General features: G+C 48.2%; 2 protein-coding genes and 1 long non-coding RNA gene across 3 annotated transcripts; all 3 read left to right on the top strand.

Moving 5' to 3' along the window:
- The first annotated feature begins 2818 nt into the window (after positions 1 to 2818).
- On the top strand, positions 2819 to 3458 carry LOC308114076. Its single transcript, XR_013935591.1, has 3 exons — positions 2819 to 2919; positions 3123 to 3174; positions 3340 to 3458. It is a non-coding gene; the product is annotated as an uncharacterized lncRNA (long non-coding RNA).
- Positions 3459 to 3593: 135 nt separating this feature from the next.
- On the top strand, positions 3594 to 6600 carry LOC308114446 (uncharacterized protein; the record flags this gene model as incomplete). The annotated part of the gene is made up of 4 exons (XM_080471319.1): positions 3594 to 3641; positions 4165 to 4323; positions 4426 to 4597; positions 4727 to 6600. 4 exons carry the CDS (start codon positions 3594 to 3596, stop codon positions 5434 to 5436), a joined length of 1089 nt encoding a protein of 362 aa, XP_080327445.1. The 3' UTR covers positions 5437 to 6600.
- Positions 6601 to 6946: 346 nt separating this feature from the next.
- On the top strand, positions 6947 to 12754 carry tmem116 (transmembrane protein 116). Its single transcript, XM_080472540.1, has 11 exons — positions 6947 to 7074; positions 7730 to 7776; positions 8412 to 8475; positions 8700 to 8831; positions 10206 to 10310; positions 10418 to 10467; positions 10625 to 10708; positions 10988 to 11123; positions 11253 to 11397; positions 11529 to 11608; positions 11903 to 12754. Exons 1-11 carry the CDS (start codon positions 7030 to 7032, stop codon positions 12068 to 12070), a joined length of 1056 nt encoding a protein of 351 aa, XP_080328666.1. The 5' UTR covers positions 6947 to 7029; the 3' UTR covers positions 12071 to 12754.
- Positions 12755 to 14181: the final 1427 nt, after the last annotated feature.

Here is a 14181-nt window from a genome sequence, read left to right as displayed (position 1 = left end):
ACGCGCTGCTAACAGTAGCAATAGCTTCTTTCCCATTAGAAACCGGAGCCGGACTGTTTGATCTGCTGGAGGTTTTCACACTGAAATAGCGCATATTTGAGCCATTTCGTGAGCGTCGAGGTTTCCTTGGCATCTTTACACTGAAGTATCGTTTTGGTCGGTACGTGATGTTGTGTTTGAGCGAAGCCTTTATTTGAGGGTTGCATCTCTTTTTCATTTGAGATACCAGGCTAGCTGTTGATGCTAAAGCTAGAGGAGATTGGAGCTCTCTGATTGGCTGATCCGGGTCAGCTGACTGTAATAACTTTAAATCATGTGCTAATAAAACTCCAGCTCACACTTCAAATCGTCACGTTTCACCTCATCACACCGTAATTCATCCCATTATAACCCATTAAACTTTTAATTTATCACAATCTAATTCATCACATTGCAATCCATCAAACTTTAATTAATCACATATAATTAATCAAACTGTAATTCATCACAACTGATCACAAATAATTCCAACTTTAAATCATAGCATTTTATTTCATCACATTTTAATTAATCCCATATCAATTCATCATTCCTTGTTAACGTTAATTTATCATTTATTTCAGAGGGATTCATAATAATAAAAATCTGTGTTAATGTTGTGTTGCCAGATGTGACGTGTGATGACGATTCTCATTTTCATTTGTCACTACCAGCGTTAGTAAGTTCAGCAATTTGTGGACTTTTTTTCTCAATCTATTTTTAATCTTCTGCTTTTTTGTGGCTACCAGATATTTAATGATTCGAGCTGTTGATCCATTAAAACGTTTTCATTTGTTATTTTAACCTATAAATACACACTACATATATTTGTACATGTGTTTTTAAAATTTTATGTTTATATATTGTGCAGCCTGACTTGTTACTTTGTTGTTTTACTTTCTGATTGATAAGTGGAGAAAATATCACGAATCAACAACCGTGTTGTTCTCCAGATAGCAGGAGCAGAACGGAGTAACGTGACTCCTGTGTGTGTGTGTGTGTGTGTGTGTGTGTGTGTGTGTGTGTTGTTTGTCTTTCAGGTGCAGGACACCGGCCCTCCCTCAGCAGGAGGTCAAGATGAGGAGATGAATGGAGCAGAGCTAGAAGAGGAGCATCGAGGAGGAGGAAGAGGAGGAGGAGGAGGAGGAGAGAACTGTGAGCAGCTGGCTGCAGGTCAGAGCTCATTCAGTGTTTCCAGTGATGATGCTCCAAATGTCTTTCTGAGTCCGCTGTTAGCTTAGCATTAGTCAAAGCAGCCGTTTCACAGTCACTATTTGACTGGCCTCTTGTTTACTGGAGGAGAAGCCTCATTTTATTGATCCAGGTTACAGAGCATCTTCCTCCCACTAACTGATGCAATATCGGCAAACTTCTCAGTAACACAAGAGTTTCACTTCCAGAAAACTAGTTACAATGTGCTGGCCTGTAAAGTAACTCCACTACTTCTGAAAGGGGGGAAGAGTTACTGTAATCAAGCGCTAGTAACTGACTGCAACATCACAACAATACACCTTATTATTAAGACAAGACATTATATGAACTAGCCAGTAGTAACTTTTGTTTGGTGTAACTTTTTCTTTTAAAATCTTAAACTACTGACGAACTGCATAAATAATAAATATTCATGAAGTATTAACTGCAGTCCCTCGCAAAGGAACTTTTTAAAGAAGCAACAAGCGACTGTAACACCGATACCGTCCAGAGTAACGTTGACATGCAAGATACTGTGAGATATCGAGTAACTTAGCTGCTTTCTGAAGGAGTACCTGTAATGGAGTACTGCTGTGTGTCTTCCAGACGTCCTCTGTGAGGGGGACGCCTCATCTCCGACCCGCCAGTCCAAAGCTCGTCACAGCTGTTTGGTATGCGGCCGTGAGTTTTCCCGCCCGTCCCGCCTGGCCGACCACATGAGCTCCCACTCGGGCGAGAAGCGGCACAGCTGCGGCGTGTGCGGCAAGCTCTTCACCAAGAAGATCAACGTGGTGGTCCACCAGCGGGTGCACACGGGCGAGAAGCCCTACTCCTGCTCCGACTGTGGCGTCAGCTACGCCCAGCTGGGCTGCCTGCGGCGCCACCGCCTGGTGCACGCCGCCCAGAAGCCGCACCGCTGCGCCACCTGCGGACGGGGCTTCACGCAGCGCCGCTACCTGGAGCAGCACGAGCGCACGCACACCGGCGAGCGGCCGTTCGGCTGCGCGTTCTGCCCCAAACGCTTCGCCTCGCGCACCGGCCTCAATGACCACCAGAAGGGCCACAGCGAGCAGAACCTGCTGTCCTGCCCCGTCTGCCAGAAACTCTTCTCCACGCCGTCCGCCTACCGCGACCACGTCCGGCTGCACACGGGACAGAAGCTGCACCCCTGCACGCTGTGCGGCAAAAGCTTCAACCGACCCGGGCTGCTGAAGAAACACTTGCAGAAACATGCCGAGCAGAAAAACCTGGTGAGCTGCAGGAGGCACTGCGGTGGCGCCGAGCTACAGGGGGCGCCAGTGTCTCTTTGTGGTTGTTTGGTGTCTCTTTGTGTGTGTGTGTGTGTGTGTGTGTGTGTGTGTGTGTGTGTGTGTGTGTGTGTGTGTGTGTGTGTACTGACCGCCAGGTGTGTCTTTGCAGGAGCGTCACCCGTGTCCTCAGTGTCAGCGCGAGTTCTCCTCTCTGGAGAAGCTTCAGGAGCACGAGAAGCTCCACGAGAAGGAGATGCAGTTTGTGTGCGACATATGTGGGCGGGGCTTCCCCCGGGCGTACCGGCTGAGTGAGCACATGCGCTCGCACACCGGCGAGCGGCCGTTTCAGTGCGCCGTCTGCAAGAAACGCTTCTCCACGCACGGCGTCTACAGGAGGCACAGGAAGATCCACAACAAGGGCGTCGCCGCGGCAACCGCCAGCAGCACAGCGGACGGCCAGGTGAGGGCGCCAAAGGTCAAAGTCCTCAAAATGTCCTCAAATACCTCCACAGGAGAGTCTGATCACAAAACACCTCAAACCTCAACCATCAGAGTGTCTTCTGAAATACACAGTGTGCGTGTGTGTGTGTGTGTGTGTGTGTGTGTGTGTGTGTGTGTGTGTGTGTGTGTGTGTGTGTGTGTGTGTGTGTGTGTGTGTTGAAGGTGGAGGACAAACAGACTGTGGATGGAGAGCAGACAGTGCCTTCACTGACCGGTGAGAAAATCAGTGTTTGGATCTGTTGATAGTTTTAAAGTTTCAGAGATTATTAATTTTTTTATTTTTTTACGTTTATTGCTAAAAACTCTGGATGTTTATCATCAGAGAGCGAGCCGATTTACCAGCTTACTGTCGGACGATTTACACCCTCCTCCTCCTCAGACCTCCCCCCTGACTCCGCTCAGAAGCGTTACACTTGTTCTGTTTGTGGGAAAAGCTACACGAGGCCCTTCAGGCTGCGGGAGCACTCGAAGATCCACGCCGCCGACGCGCTGCACCGCTGCTCCGTGTGCGGCACGGCGTTCAGCACGGCCGGCGGCCTGCGGGCGCACCACAAGGTACACCTGGGCGAACGCCCACACGAGTGCGGCCTGTGCCCCCGCAGCTTCAAGAAGCCCTGCCTGCTGCGCAAGCACATGAGAGTCCACATCAAGGAGGGGCTGGTGCTGGACCCCGCCCACAAGGTGAGCGCCTCCACACAGTAGTCTGAGTACCAGGTGTAATCAGATTATCGTCCATTCATCACATTTCCCTCTTAGTCCGTTTGGGGTTGTTGTGGCAGTACAGAAAGCCGAGGCCCAGATGTCTATTTCTATGAATGTCTGTGTTCTCCTATCATTAATTATTATTGATTATTATTGATAATTAATATTTTTCTCTGCACACGTGTGTGGTTTCAGTACAGAAACAAACAACAGCGGCCACTAGTGGCCCTACAGTAAAACTACATCATTATGTCCGCCAAGGATGTAATATGATCATCGGCGTATATTTGTTTGTTTGTCTGTTCGCAAGATTACGTGAAAACTACTGCATGGATTTTGTCAGAATCTTCCACTACAGATAGATGTTAGGTCGTGAAAGATTCCATCAAATTTTGGAGGTGATCCGGACCCGGATTCTGGATCAGGATCTGATTTTAAGGATTACGTCAAACCTCCATGACAGATGTTTCACCACTGTTTGATGTCACTTTTGGGACGTCAGAAAATGTCTCGTGTTATTGTTTTCACCGATCTTCTGTTGATGGTCAAAGCCGGTTCTCCAGAGTCCGAGATCCAGACACTGATGAGACGTTTGTTTCAGGAGTTCGTCGTGAAGACTGAGGAGGAGGAAGAGGAGGAGGAGGAGGAGGATCTGAAGAAGGTGTGAGAAGCAAGCACCTCGCCATGTTCAGCTTTCTGACGTTACTCTTCAGTTTTACTGTTTCACTTCAATGAGATTAAGTTTTTTTTTCTTACCCTGCAGGACTCGGAGCATCTTCCCACCTTGGTCACCAGAGCTGCACATCGGTCCGGTAACCGTGGCAACCAGAGCGGGGCGGCTCAGGCGGAGAACGGCCAGGAGACGAAGGAGGGAGACGTGAGCGGTTTGATCAACTCTGAAGGGGAGGAGGAGGACTGGAAGCTGGTCGTCATCGGTACGTGGGCAGGCTGCACCTCCTCGGCGTCACCAGCAGGTGGCACAACGCTGTGTCTCCCCAGTAGAAAGGCCTAAATCCCAGCATCAGTATTTGTGTATGTGAGCCTCTTCCTGTGGTGTCTGACAGACGCAGACGGTACGTCGGACCTGCAGCCGGACGTCGCCTCTGCCGCCGCTGCTGCCGCCGCCGCCGTGGGGAAACCGGTTCACCGCTGCCCTGTCTGCGGCCGCGACTGCTTCAAGGCGTCTGCGCTCCAGAAGCACCTGCGCATCCACTCAGGCGAGCGTCCTTTCCAGTGCGCCACCTGCAGGAAGAGCTTCACGCAGCAGGTGCACCTGAGGGAGCACCTGAGGATTCACACAGGGGAGAAGCCCTACAGCTGCGCCCAGTGCGGCCGCAGCTTCACCTTCTCCAGCGCGCTGCGCCGCCACCAGCGGCTGCACGCCGACGCCCGGCCCTACGAGTGCCACGTCTGCCACAAGACTTTCAAGCAGCAGGGGGCGCTCAAGGGCCACGAGCAGACGCACTCAAACATCCGTTACCAGTGCGGCGTCTGCCACAAGAGCTTCAAGCAGCTGGTGACGCTCAAGGGCCACGAGCTCACGCACACCGGCGTCCGCTACCAGTGCGCCGTGTGCGGTGAGACGTTCGGCTCAGCGGTGGAGCTCGGCCAGCACATCGACGTGCACTCCAACGCATCGTCGTACTTCTGCCACATCTGCGAGAAGAACCTTAGCGGGGCCCAGATCTACCACGACCACATGAGGATGCACGAGTCGCAGAGTCCGCCGCCGCCACCTGCGGTGAAACAGGAAGGGAACGACGCCGACGCCTGACAAAAACTCGAACGAGCCGGCCTCGCGGATCATCACCTCGATGTATGTGTCACACAGACCTGTAAATGTCTCTCTGGGTTTGCTTCGGCCTCACGTCAGACTAGCACACTGAGTATTGTAGCAGTCCTCATTCATTTCAAAAATAACTTCTTCAGACTAATGGCAGCCTGCAAGTCTAGACTAGGGGCAAAAAGGTTCCAAATGCCCATTATGGCAGGAGAGCAATGTGTGCCCAGGGGTCTGAGACAGACGTTTACAGGTCCAACCTGTAAACGTCTCCTCACCTCAGACCACCTATCATTATTTGTACGAGCCCTCCATGCGGTCATTGTTTTCCCTCCATGTAGTCTTGCAGGCTTTGTGTCTTTTTGTGACTCGGATGATAGAGCGGTTGTCTACCGATGGGAAAGTTGCAGGTTCAATTCCCCATTTCCATGTCTTTGAACAAGACACTGAACTCCAAGCTGCTCCCAATAGATGGGCTGAGCGTCTTGCATGGCGGCTGCCTCCATTGGTGTGTGAATGTGTGTGTGAATGGGTGAATGTGATTAACGGTGTGAAGTGCTTTGCGGCTGCTTGAGCAGTCGAAAAGCTCTTTATAAGTGAAATCCATTTACCATTTTACCATTTGCTGCTCAGTGATTTCAGACCAAACATTACAGGACAGTGGGACAGTACCTAACATGACAGACACGCCTTCTAATCTAAGCTGAGGGCAGAGGAAACATGGAGCCAGACGTATTCCTGCTGTGATAGGAGAATAAAATATGGACAGACTGAAATATCTGAGGTGAAGACAGAGGCATTTACAGGTCCTTGTCAACACACACACAGATTAAATTACCCAGAGACTGCCAGTCTGCACCGAGGGCAAAAAAAACCCCAGAATGTGTGCCTTCAGGTCTGAACTGAAGTTGTGCAGAAGAATTGAGACTGAGAATCATAAATGGACAAAAGTGAGCCAACAAGTCTGAACTGAGGGACACGCAGTATCTGTCTTCTATATATCCTCCATATAAAGGCCTTTTCTGTCTCTGAGGACTCGGTGTCTTCAGTGATAAGTTATCAGTGTTTGTCTTAAAGGGACAGTTCCACATTTTTGCAGCCTGCAAGAAACATGAAGGAAAATAAATTCATGAAAACACAAAATAAATTCACTTTTTTAAAACTGCGTGTTTTCTTTTTTATTATTTTAAAACCAAAAATGTCTGCAGCTCTCTGTCAATTTTAATTGTGAATTTTTCACTTCAAAGTTATGTAAATACATACATAGGAAAGTTAAAAGAAAATCTTGTCATTCAGTAGTAAAAAAATATTAAAACAGGACTTAGATGTTCTACAATTATTGATATATTAACTATTTGTAATGTAAATGTATGTAAAGGTGTTTTGTATAACTTAAGATACACTCTTCTGACCTGCAGGTGGCGCTGAAAACAGTTCTCACTCCCTCCAAGGAGGCGTGGTAAAAACCCACACAGTGGGCGGGGCCGTGTTGATAAGTCCCGCCCACTGTGAAAGATGCTGAATAAAAGGAGGTGACATGAGGAGGCTGCAGGTCGTTTTGTGTTTGTGTGTCGTCGTCCTGCAGGGATGGAGAATTTCATCAACACGACGGGCGCTGCAGACTGGACCGAGGTGAGTTCACTTCACCCCAGTGACTGGATTCATGCTCTCATTCCTCATGTTTCTCTCTGTTTTTAATCATCACTTTTATTTGATCTCTTCGTGACTTTTCATTCAGTTTCATTGTGTGTGTGTGTGTGTGTGTGTGTGTGTGTGTGTGTGTGTGTGTGTGTGTGTGTGTGTGTGTGTGTGTGTGTGTGTGTGTGTGTGTGTGTGTGTGTGTGTGTGTGTGTGTGTTTGTCATCTAATGTTGGCTTAGGTTAAATATTCAGATTAAGTTAAAATGTTAGATATTAGTTGTATTGTTCTTTTTTTTGTAGTTTTGGGTCTCAAAAGCTTCAAAACTCCTTAATAGTAGTGAAACTAAGGGTGTGTGTGTGCGTGCGTGCGTGCATGCGTGTGTGTGTGAGAGAGAGAGAGGATCTGAACCTTTTTCGTTGTTTCACTCTCAGTTTCTGAGGTTCTGTGGGAATTTTATGACATTATCTTTTCTTAACTTTTCATACTGATGCTTTCAGTCCAACATCTGCACACACACTTTCTGTCAGAGGTAACAGCAGGGAAACTCACAGTGTGTGTGTGTGTGTGTGTGTGTGTGTGTGTGTGTGTGTGTGTGTGTGTGTGTGTGTGTGTGTGTGTGTGTGTGTGTGTGTGTGTGTCTCTACAGGTGTATGAGGCTGTCCGGTGGATCCAGCTGGTCATGGCTTTTCTCAGGTGAGTCTCTTGACGGTTCCTTTCTCCTTCATATTTCACACAGATTTACTTCTTAATTATAATTAAAATTCACATTATTGATACAAATTCTGACAACGATGGGAAGCCAAGACCTTACTTTATTTCAGCGTGGACAATGTCAATAGGCAAATTATTCTTCATGCTTTGTCCAGTGAGATGAGACATTTGGAAAATAAAAGCACTGGCAATGCTTACATGGGAAAAAAAGAAAAGAAAGAGAGAACCTTTTTGTTTCTTTCTCCATTTGTTTCCCAGGCTGTGATGAAAGTAACACGTGTGACTGCGTGGCGTTATTCTCATTAGGCGACTGTGCAGCACATTTCTTTTCTGGCTCGTTTTGCACGGGATGATGGGAAAAGAGGCGGGAGGTCAGAGGTCGCAGTGCTATGGACAATGGAGAGGGAGGGGAACGTGCAGTCGGCGTGAAATCGTTTGATCAGAGCTCGTTTATCTACGTCATCCTGTCACACAGAGGCCTGTGTGTGTGTGTGTGTGTGTGTGTGTGTGTGTGTGTGTGTGTGTGTGTGTGTGTGTGTGTGTGTGTGTGTGTGTGTGTGTGTGTGTGTGTGTGTGTGTGTGTGTGTGTGTGTGTGTGTGTGTGTGTGTGTTTACAGCATCCTGGGTTCTGGATCCATCATCTGTTGCCTGATGTTACAGAAACTGAGTCGGACCCCTGAGGTCAGTCACTACTTCACTGTCACATCAGTGAACCATCGCCTTATAAACCATTCTCATTAAATCTGATTTTGTGTGTGTGTGTGTGTGTGTGTGTGTGTGTGTGTGTGTGTGTGTGTGTGTGTGTGTGTGTGTGTGTGTGTGTGTGTGTGTGTGTGTGTGTGTGTGTGTGTGTGTGTGTGTGTGTGTGTGTGTGTGTGTGTGTGTGTGTGTGTGTGTGTGTGCAGCTGCAGCCTCTGTTCTTGCTCAGTGTGTCCGACCTGCTGTTGGCTTCCTGCTGGGTCATCGGAGTCGTCCTCTTCTCTCGGTACTGCAGCGGCCTGAGTGTCCACTGCTACAACCTGCACTCAGTGGAGCAGGTAGAACCACATGGTACTACTACTGAGTGTTACTGACGCGTACTGTAGTGAACCGTAGGTCTCCCAGCAGTCTAAACCTACAGCAGCTTCACCAGAAAATGCTCCAGGGTGTCCTGAAGCAGGCCTGACTGTAATGTCATCTCTCCGGGTTCCTGTCAGGACGCTCGCTGCAGTATTTTGAGTCAGTGGAAGAGTTCCTGAGCAGTTATTGAGACACTCCGATAATAAAGAATTGCAGTAGTCGACTGCGGAAGCAACAAATACAAGGATTAATTTCTTTTCTTCACTTTGAGTCGACATGTTCCTGATCTTAGAGACATTACAGGTGACAGAAGGCCGTCCTGCAGACTGAAGGACAAGTCCTGGTCAAAAGTAACTTATGTCTAATGTCCTCTGACCTGACGTAGTTTAAACACAGGGGCCTGGAGAATTTTGCGTAAGAAGAACAGAAAATGAGTCATCTTGGATAAATTACTTCTCTACATAGTTAACCTTGGTGCTGGAGGTCAGGGGTCAATCCAGCCCTGCTGCAGATGATCTATGAAGCCAGTGAACCTGAACATGTCTCTCGATGCGATGCAGAACCGTGTGTTTATGTGTCGTCTTAAAAATGAAGAACCCAGAACACATAACTTTTACTTTTTTTTTTGTGCGGCTCGACGTTCATCTCCATCAGGAGACTCGGGGTTTCCCACTGAGCAGAAGTTGTGGTTCCCGCCTGGCGTTTCCACGGAAACGCTACTGACGTGTCACAAAAGAGGACATGGAAAGAGTCCAGAGAAGATTCTGTACTCGTTGTCCTTCTCCTTTTGTCCTAAGTGTCAGGACTTAACTTTGCTGTAACTTTGCTTGGCTAAGCCCCTCCCCACACTGCATGTTGGTTCATTTGCATTAGGGAGTGGGGTTTAGTCAAAGGTCAACTATCTGTGTTTGTCCTCGAACCGACTGAACCGTCCTTTAAGCCGTTTGGGGACACATGGAGAAGCAATAATCAACAGCTCTTTCTGTGTCTTTTTGGTTATCAGTTATCACATTGGGGGGGGTCGAACACAACTCTTCACTACAGGTCCGTCAGGCTTTGCTGCCTCGGTTCTGTCCTGGAGATCAGGGTCAGTCTCCCCAGGGGACCCCGGTCCAGTTCGGGTCTTGAAAGGGGCCAGAGGGTTAAATAGAGCAGCAGAATGAGGGCGACTTGATGTACACAAGAGCAAACAGAAAAACACCAGGAAACATTCCTGACCTACATCCATTGTCCAGGAGCATCGACCCCGGGGTCCCGTGTGTTTTTGTACCCCTCCACTGCTCACCGAGGGGGCGGAGCCGTTTGGAAAGTGTCTGTGGAGCGCCGGCCAACGGTTACCGACTGTGTTTCAGGTCCTGTACATGGCCTCCTTCCTCTACACCCTCAACTACGTGTGGAACCTGTACAAAGGCCTGAGAGAGAAGCTGTACAGCTGCCTGAGCGGCTACTCAGTGCAGGTACACACACACACGCACGCACGCACACACACACACACACGCACGCACACACACACACACACACACACGGTTTAATCTGTCCTTCACTCATATTTCTGTTCCTGCAGTTTTCTAACAGAGTGAGTTCAGCAGGAAAACTCATCGCGGTGCTTTCAGGGTCAGTCCGACTTATGAAAACTGTTCCCTCTGAGAGTGTGTGTGTGTGTGTGTGTGTGTGTGTGTGTGTGTGTGTGTGTGTGTGTGTGTGTGTGTGTGTGTGTGTGTGTGTGTGTGTGTGTGTGTTTGATTTAAAGTGGTTCTCACTGTGTCTGCAGACTGCTTCCTGTCCTGCTGATGGCGCCAGTGTTCATTTTGGGAAACATCAGCCAGTGTCATGCTAACTTCAGCCAGCCCTACCGGTGAGTCCGGTTCTGGTTCCGGTTCCGGTTCCGGTTCTGGTTCCGGTTCCGGGGGCCTTCACGCTCTCGGGACCCGTTTGGGGAGTAAAAAAAAAACACGTGGTTTGTTTCTTTGAAGTAACAAAACAAAACCTTGAGGAGTCTGCGTCTACACATTACAACTGTCACACCTGTTGACTCTGGTCCTGCTCTTTTATCCTAAACCTCAAAAATGATGATCCATCGTTGACCTGAAGGTGGCGCCCTGGTATGACCTCTGACCTCTGACCACTGCCTCAGGTGCCTGCTGATGCACACCGGACCTCTGTACATGCCCTCCAACCGTTGGCCGCTGATCCCGTCCTGCAGCTTTCTGCGCACCTACCACACCGGAGTCTTCCTCAGCTGCTTCACCTTCACATTGCTCACCATCACGGTGCGATTTGTGTTCAGTTTAAAAAAAAAACTCTCTTAACATCATGCATGGATGAAGCAGTAATTACACTCCCGTTTCCAGGGCAACCAGAGCTGACCTCTGTAACTTTTCCTCCTCCTCCTCCTCCAGGTCTTTGTGGTGAAAAGTCGCCGGATCTACCGACGGGTCGTCACATCACAGGGTTACCTTGGTAACCAGCAGCGAGCCTCATTACGCCTGGTGGACCAACGGATGGTCCTCTACCCACTGGTCTTCATCGTCTGCTGGGGTCCAGGTACCCACCATCCTCATCCTCATCATTGTTCTCTCTCTCATCCTCAACTGAACTGTCACGTCTTTGTGTGTGTGTGTGTGTGTGTGTGTGTGTGTGTGTGTGTGTGTGTGTGTGTGTGTGTGTGTCCTCAGCGGTGAGCCTGGCCTTCCTGCAGGTGTTCCAGCTGTCAGCAGATCACGGGGCGCTCCGGATCGTCCTCTATGTGTTGCAGGTCAGTTGGAAATGAATTGAAAAAATGTGTATTTATACAAAATTAGACGGTGACAAGTAGTCATGGATTATATTATACGCATATTTTAGAGGCTTTGAGCAACACAGCCGCTACTTTTTCAGCCGTCTTTTCCAAAAATTGACCGTCCAAATGACGGCTGGACGGCTCGCTGCCTAAAACCATGCCTCAGGGCGTCCTCCATGTTAATTTCTCTCTCTCTCTCTCTCTCTCTCTCTCTCTCTCTCTCTCTCTCTCTCTCTCTCTCTCTCTCTCTCTCTCTCTCTCCTTCCTCAGGCTCTCAGCTCGGGCTCCCAGGGCTTCCTCAACTCTCTGGTGTACGGTTGGACTCGGGTGCAGCTGCGGCGCTCGAGTAGGGGCCACCGGGACGCCGACACGCAGACTCCACTGCTGCGTGCTCAGAAAGACCCGAGGAGCTACAGGACGCTGCGGACCGTCTGCTGAGGGACGCCCTCGCCTCAAACACTCCACAGGAGGCCTGAAGGGAAACCAGAGAGGAGAGCGCCGTCTCTGAACCTCTGAGGACACTGGAAAGAAGAAGGAGGAGGAGGAGGAGGAGGAGGAGGAGGAGGAGGAGGAGGAGGAGGAGGAGGAGGAGAATCTGACCTCCGCTGGTTGTGTCTCAGACATCTGCTTCACTCGGCTGAATCAACATGTCCGTGCGTCCGCCATATTGGATGGCATCACGGAGCGGAGAGCAGAGCAATACGTTAACCATTAGCCATTTATCAGGATATTTGGTGTCTTCCACATTTATCAATATATCTTCCAAATAGACAAGCTTCTAATAAGTCATATCCCAGCAAATAATACATTTTATAGTAACACATATAGAACACGAGCAGTGGTACTTCTTTCTATAGGCAGCCTTCTACAGAAATTCAATGAGAAATGTGTCCATTTTTGAGAATTTCTCTATGAATATATATTTTTTTTTATTCGTGAGGGAACTTATTTATACTTTAAAGGTCCTGAAATGTGACTGACATTTTTAATTTCCAGGTATTTTTTGATGAGTGTCTATAAAGGGTTAGAATCCAGTCGTCTAATAAATTATCAAATGTGTTTGACAACACTGTTTTATAATATTAAATGTAAATATGGGCCTTGGTTAACGCTCCCATTTCATCAATGTCACAGATTCTGTGTGTGTGTGTGTGTGTGTGCGTGCGTGTGTGTGTACAAATATTACCACATATGTGTTTACCATTGTGTAACTTTTAGTTACTTTGTAGGTATAGCTACTTTGGAACATACTAGTCACACACACACACACACACACACACACACACACACACACACACACACACACACACACACACACACACACACACACACACACACACACACACACACACACACACACACACACACACACACTCACAAATGAACAACATGTGATGGTTTAAACAATAATCATTCATCCGTCTTTGTGCACGGGGAGACGTGCGAAGCTCCGAGTGTGTGAATTACGTAATGTCAGGTATCCCCGGTGTGGTGACGTAATAACACGAGGGTCATCACGAGCCGCCTTCAAAAAGCGCTCCAACTGTTCGCGTGCAGAAACCCTACTGACCGGAGGCGACACACACACATACACACTCACACACGCACGCGCAAAGTGTCTGAGGCTCCTGAACCAAACAGTTTCACATTTACAGACTGTGAAGAAGGAACGCGTTTATTTCTCGTCTCAATGTTGAAGGTTCGAACTCTGCCGCCCTCTGCTGGAGGAAAAGTAGACCACACTGGGAGTTTTCATCATTTCTATTGGTTTCATCCCTGCTGAGTTCACTCCACTGGTCCATCGTCCTGCTGGTTCCATCATGGTAGATATCAAAAAGCAGATTGTAGTTGGAGCCTCCGGCTCTTAAGAAGTCTTCAGGCCCAATTTGGAGTCCACCGACTGCAAACATTTTCTTCACAACAAAAAACTGAAAAGCACAAACTGCACAATTCATGTCAGCTAGTAAACAATCAGAACCATGCAGGACTGGTTTTGTTCCTGAAAGGCTGAGACCAATTCTGACACCAGTTCCGAGACTAGTTCTTACACGTGGCTCTCAGATAAGTTCACCACTGTGTGAAAGCCTGAGGCGTCGGGAACGTTTCTTTAGTGTCGTGTTACAGAAAACTTTATGTGCGCAAAGGACAAAACTGAAAACATGTAGAATCCAGAGCAAGGGACTCAGGGACACTTCTGAAAACCACCGTCTGAGAAAATGCTTTGTGGTGCAGAACATACGTGATGAAAATGTCTATAATTTTAAAAACAACAATTACTACAAAAAATGTGTACAAACTCAACATAAAGCCAATTTTATTTTATATATTTACATGTTTGTTTTTTATATTTACGCCTCCTGTAGCTGTTGGGGAATATAATATGAACCGATATCGCAGCTCGGGTCTCAGTGTTGTGTTACGGCCACACGTTTTCTATAGAAATATTTTTTTTAAATCTATGTTTTCTTAGAAGTTTTTTCAATCTGTTTGGTTTCTGGATTGGAGCCTCTTGCGGGTCAGTCCCCCCCCCCCCCCCCACCCCATGAATC

This window comes from Lipophrys pholis, assembly GCF_963383615.2.
Source record: "Lipophrys pholis genome assembly, chromosome: 9".
Taxonomy (NCBI): Eukaryota; Metazoa; Chordata; class Actinopteri; order Blenniiformes; family Blenniidae; genus Lipophrys; species Lipophrys pholis.
Note: the sequence above shows the minus strand (reverse complement) of the source record. Positions and strands in the feature narration are given on the sequence as shown.

What these genes read in the sequence shown, in the direction of transcription:
- tmem116 (XM_080472540.1), top strand. Translation starts at nt 7,030, where the DNA reads ATGGAGAATTTCATCAACACGACGGGCGCTGCAGACTGGACCGAG. An exon ending in CATCGTCTGCTGGGGTCCAG is followed by an intron (nt 11,398 to 11,528) that starts GTACCCACCATC and finishes GTGTGTCCTCAG; the next exon opens with CGGTGAGCCTGGCCTTCCTG. An exon ending in TCGTCCTCTATGTGTTGCAG is followed by an intron (nt 11,609 to 11,902) that starts GTCAGTTGGAAA and finishes CTCCTTCCTCAG; the next exon opens with GCTCTCAGCTCGGGCTCCCA.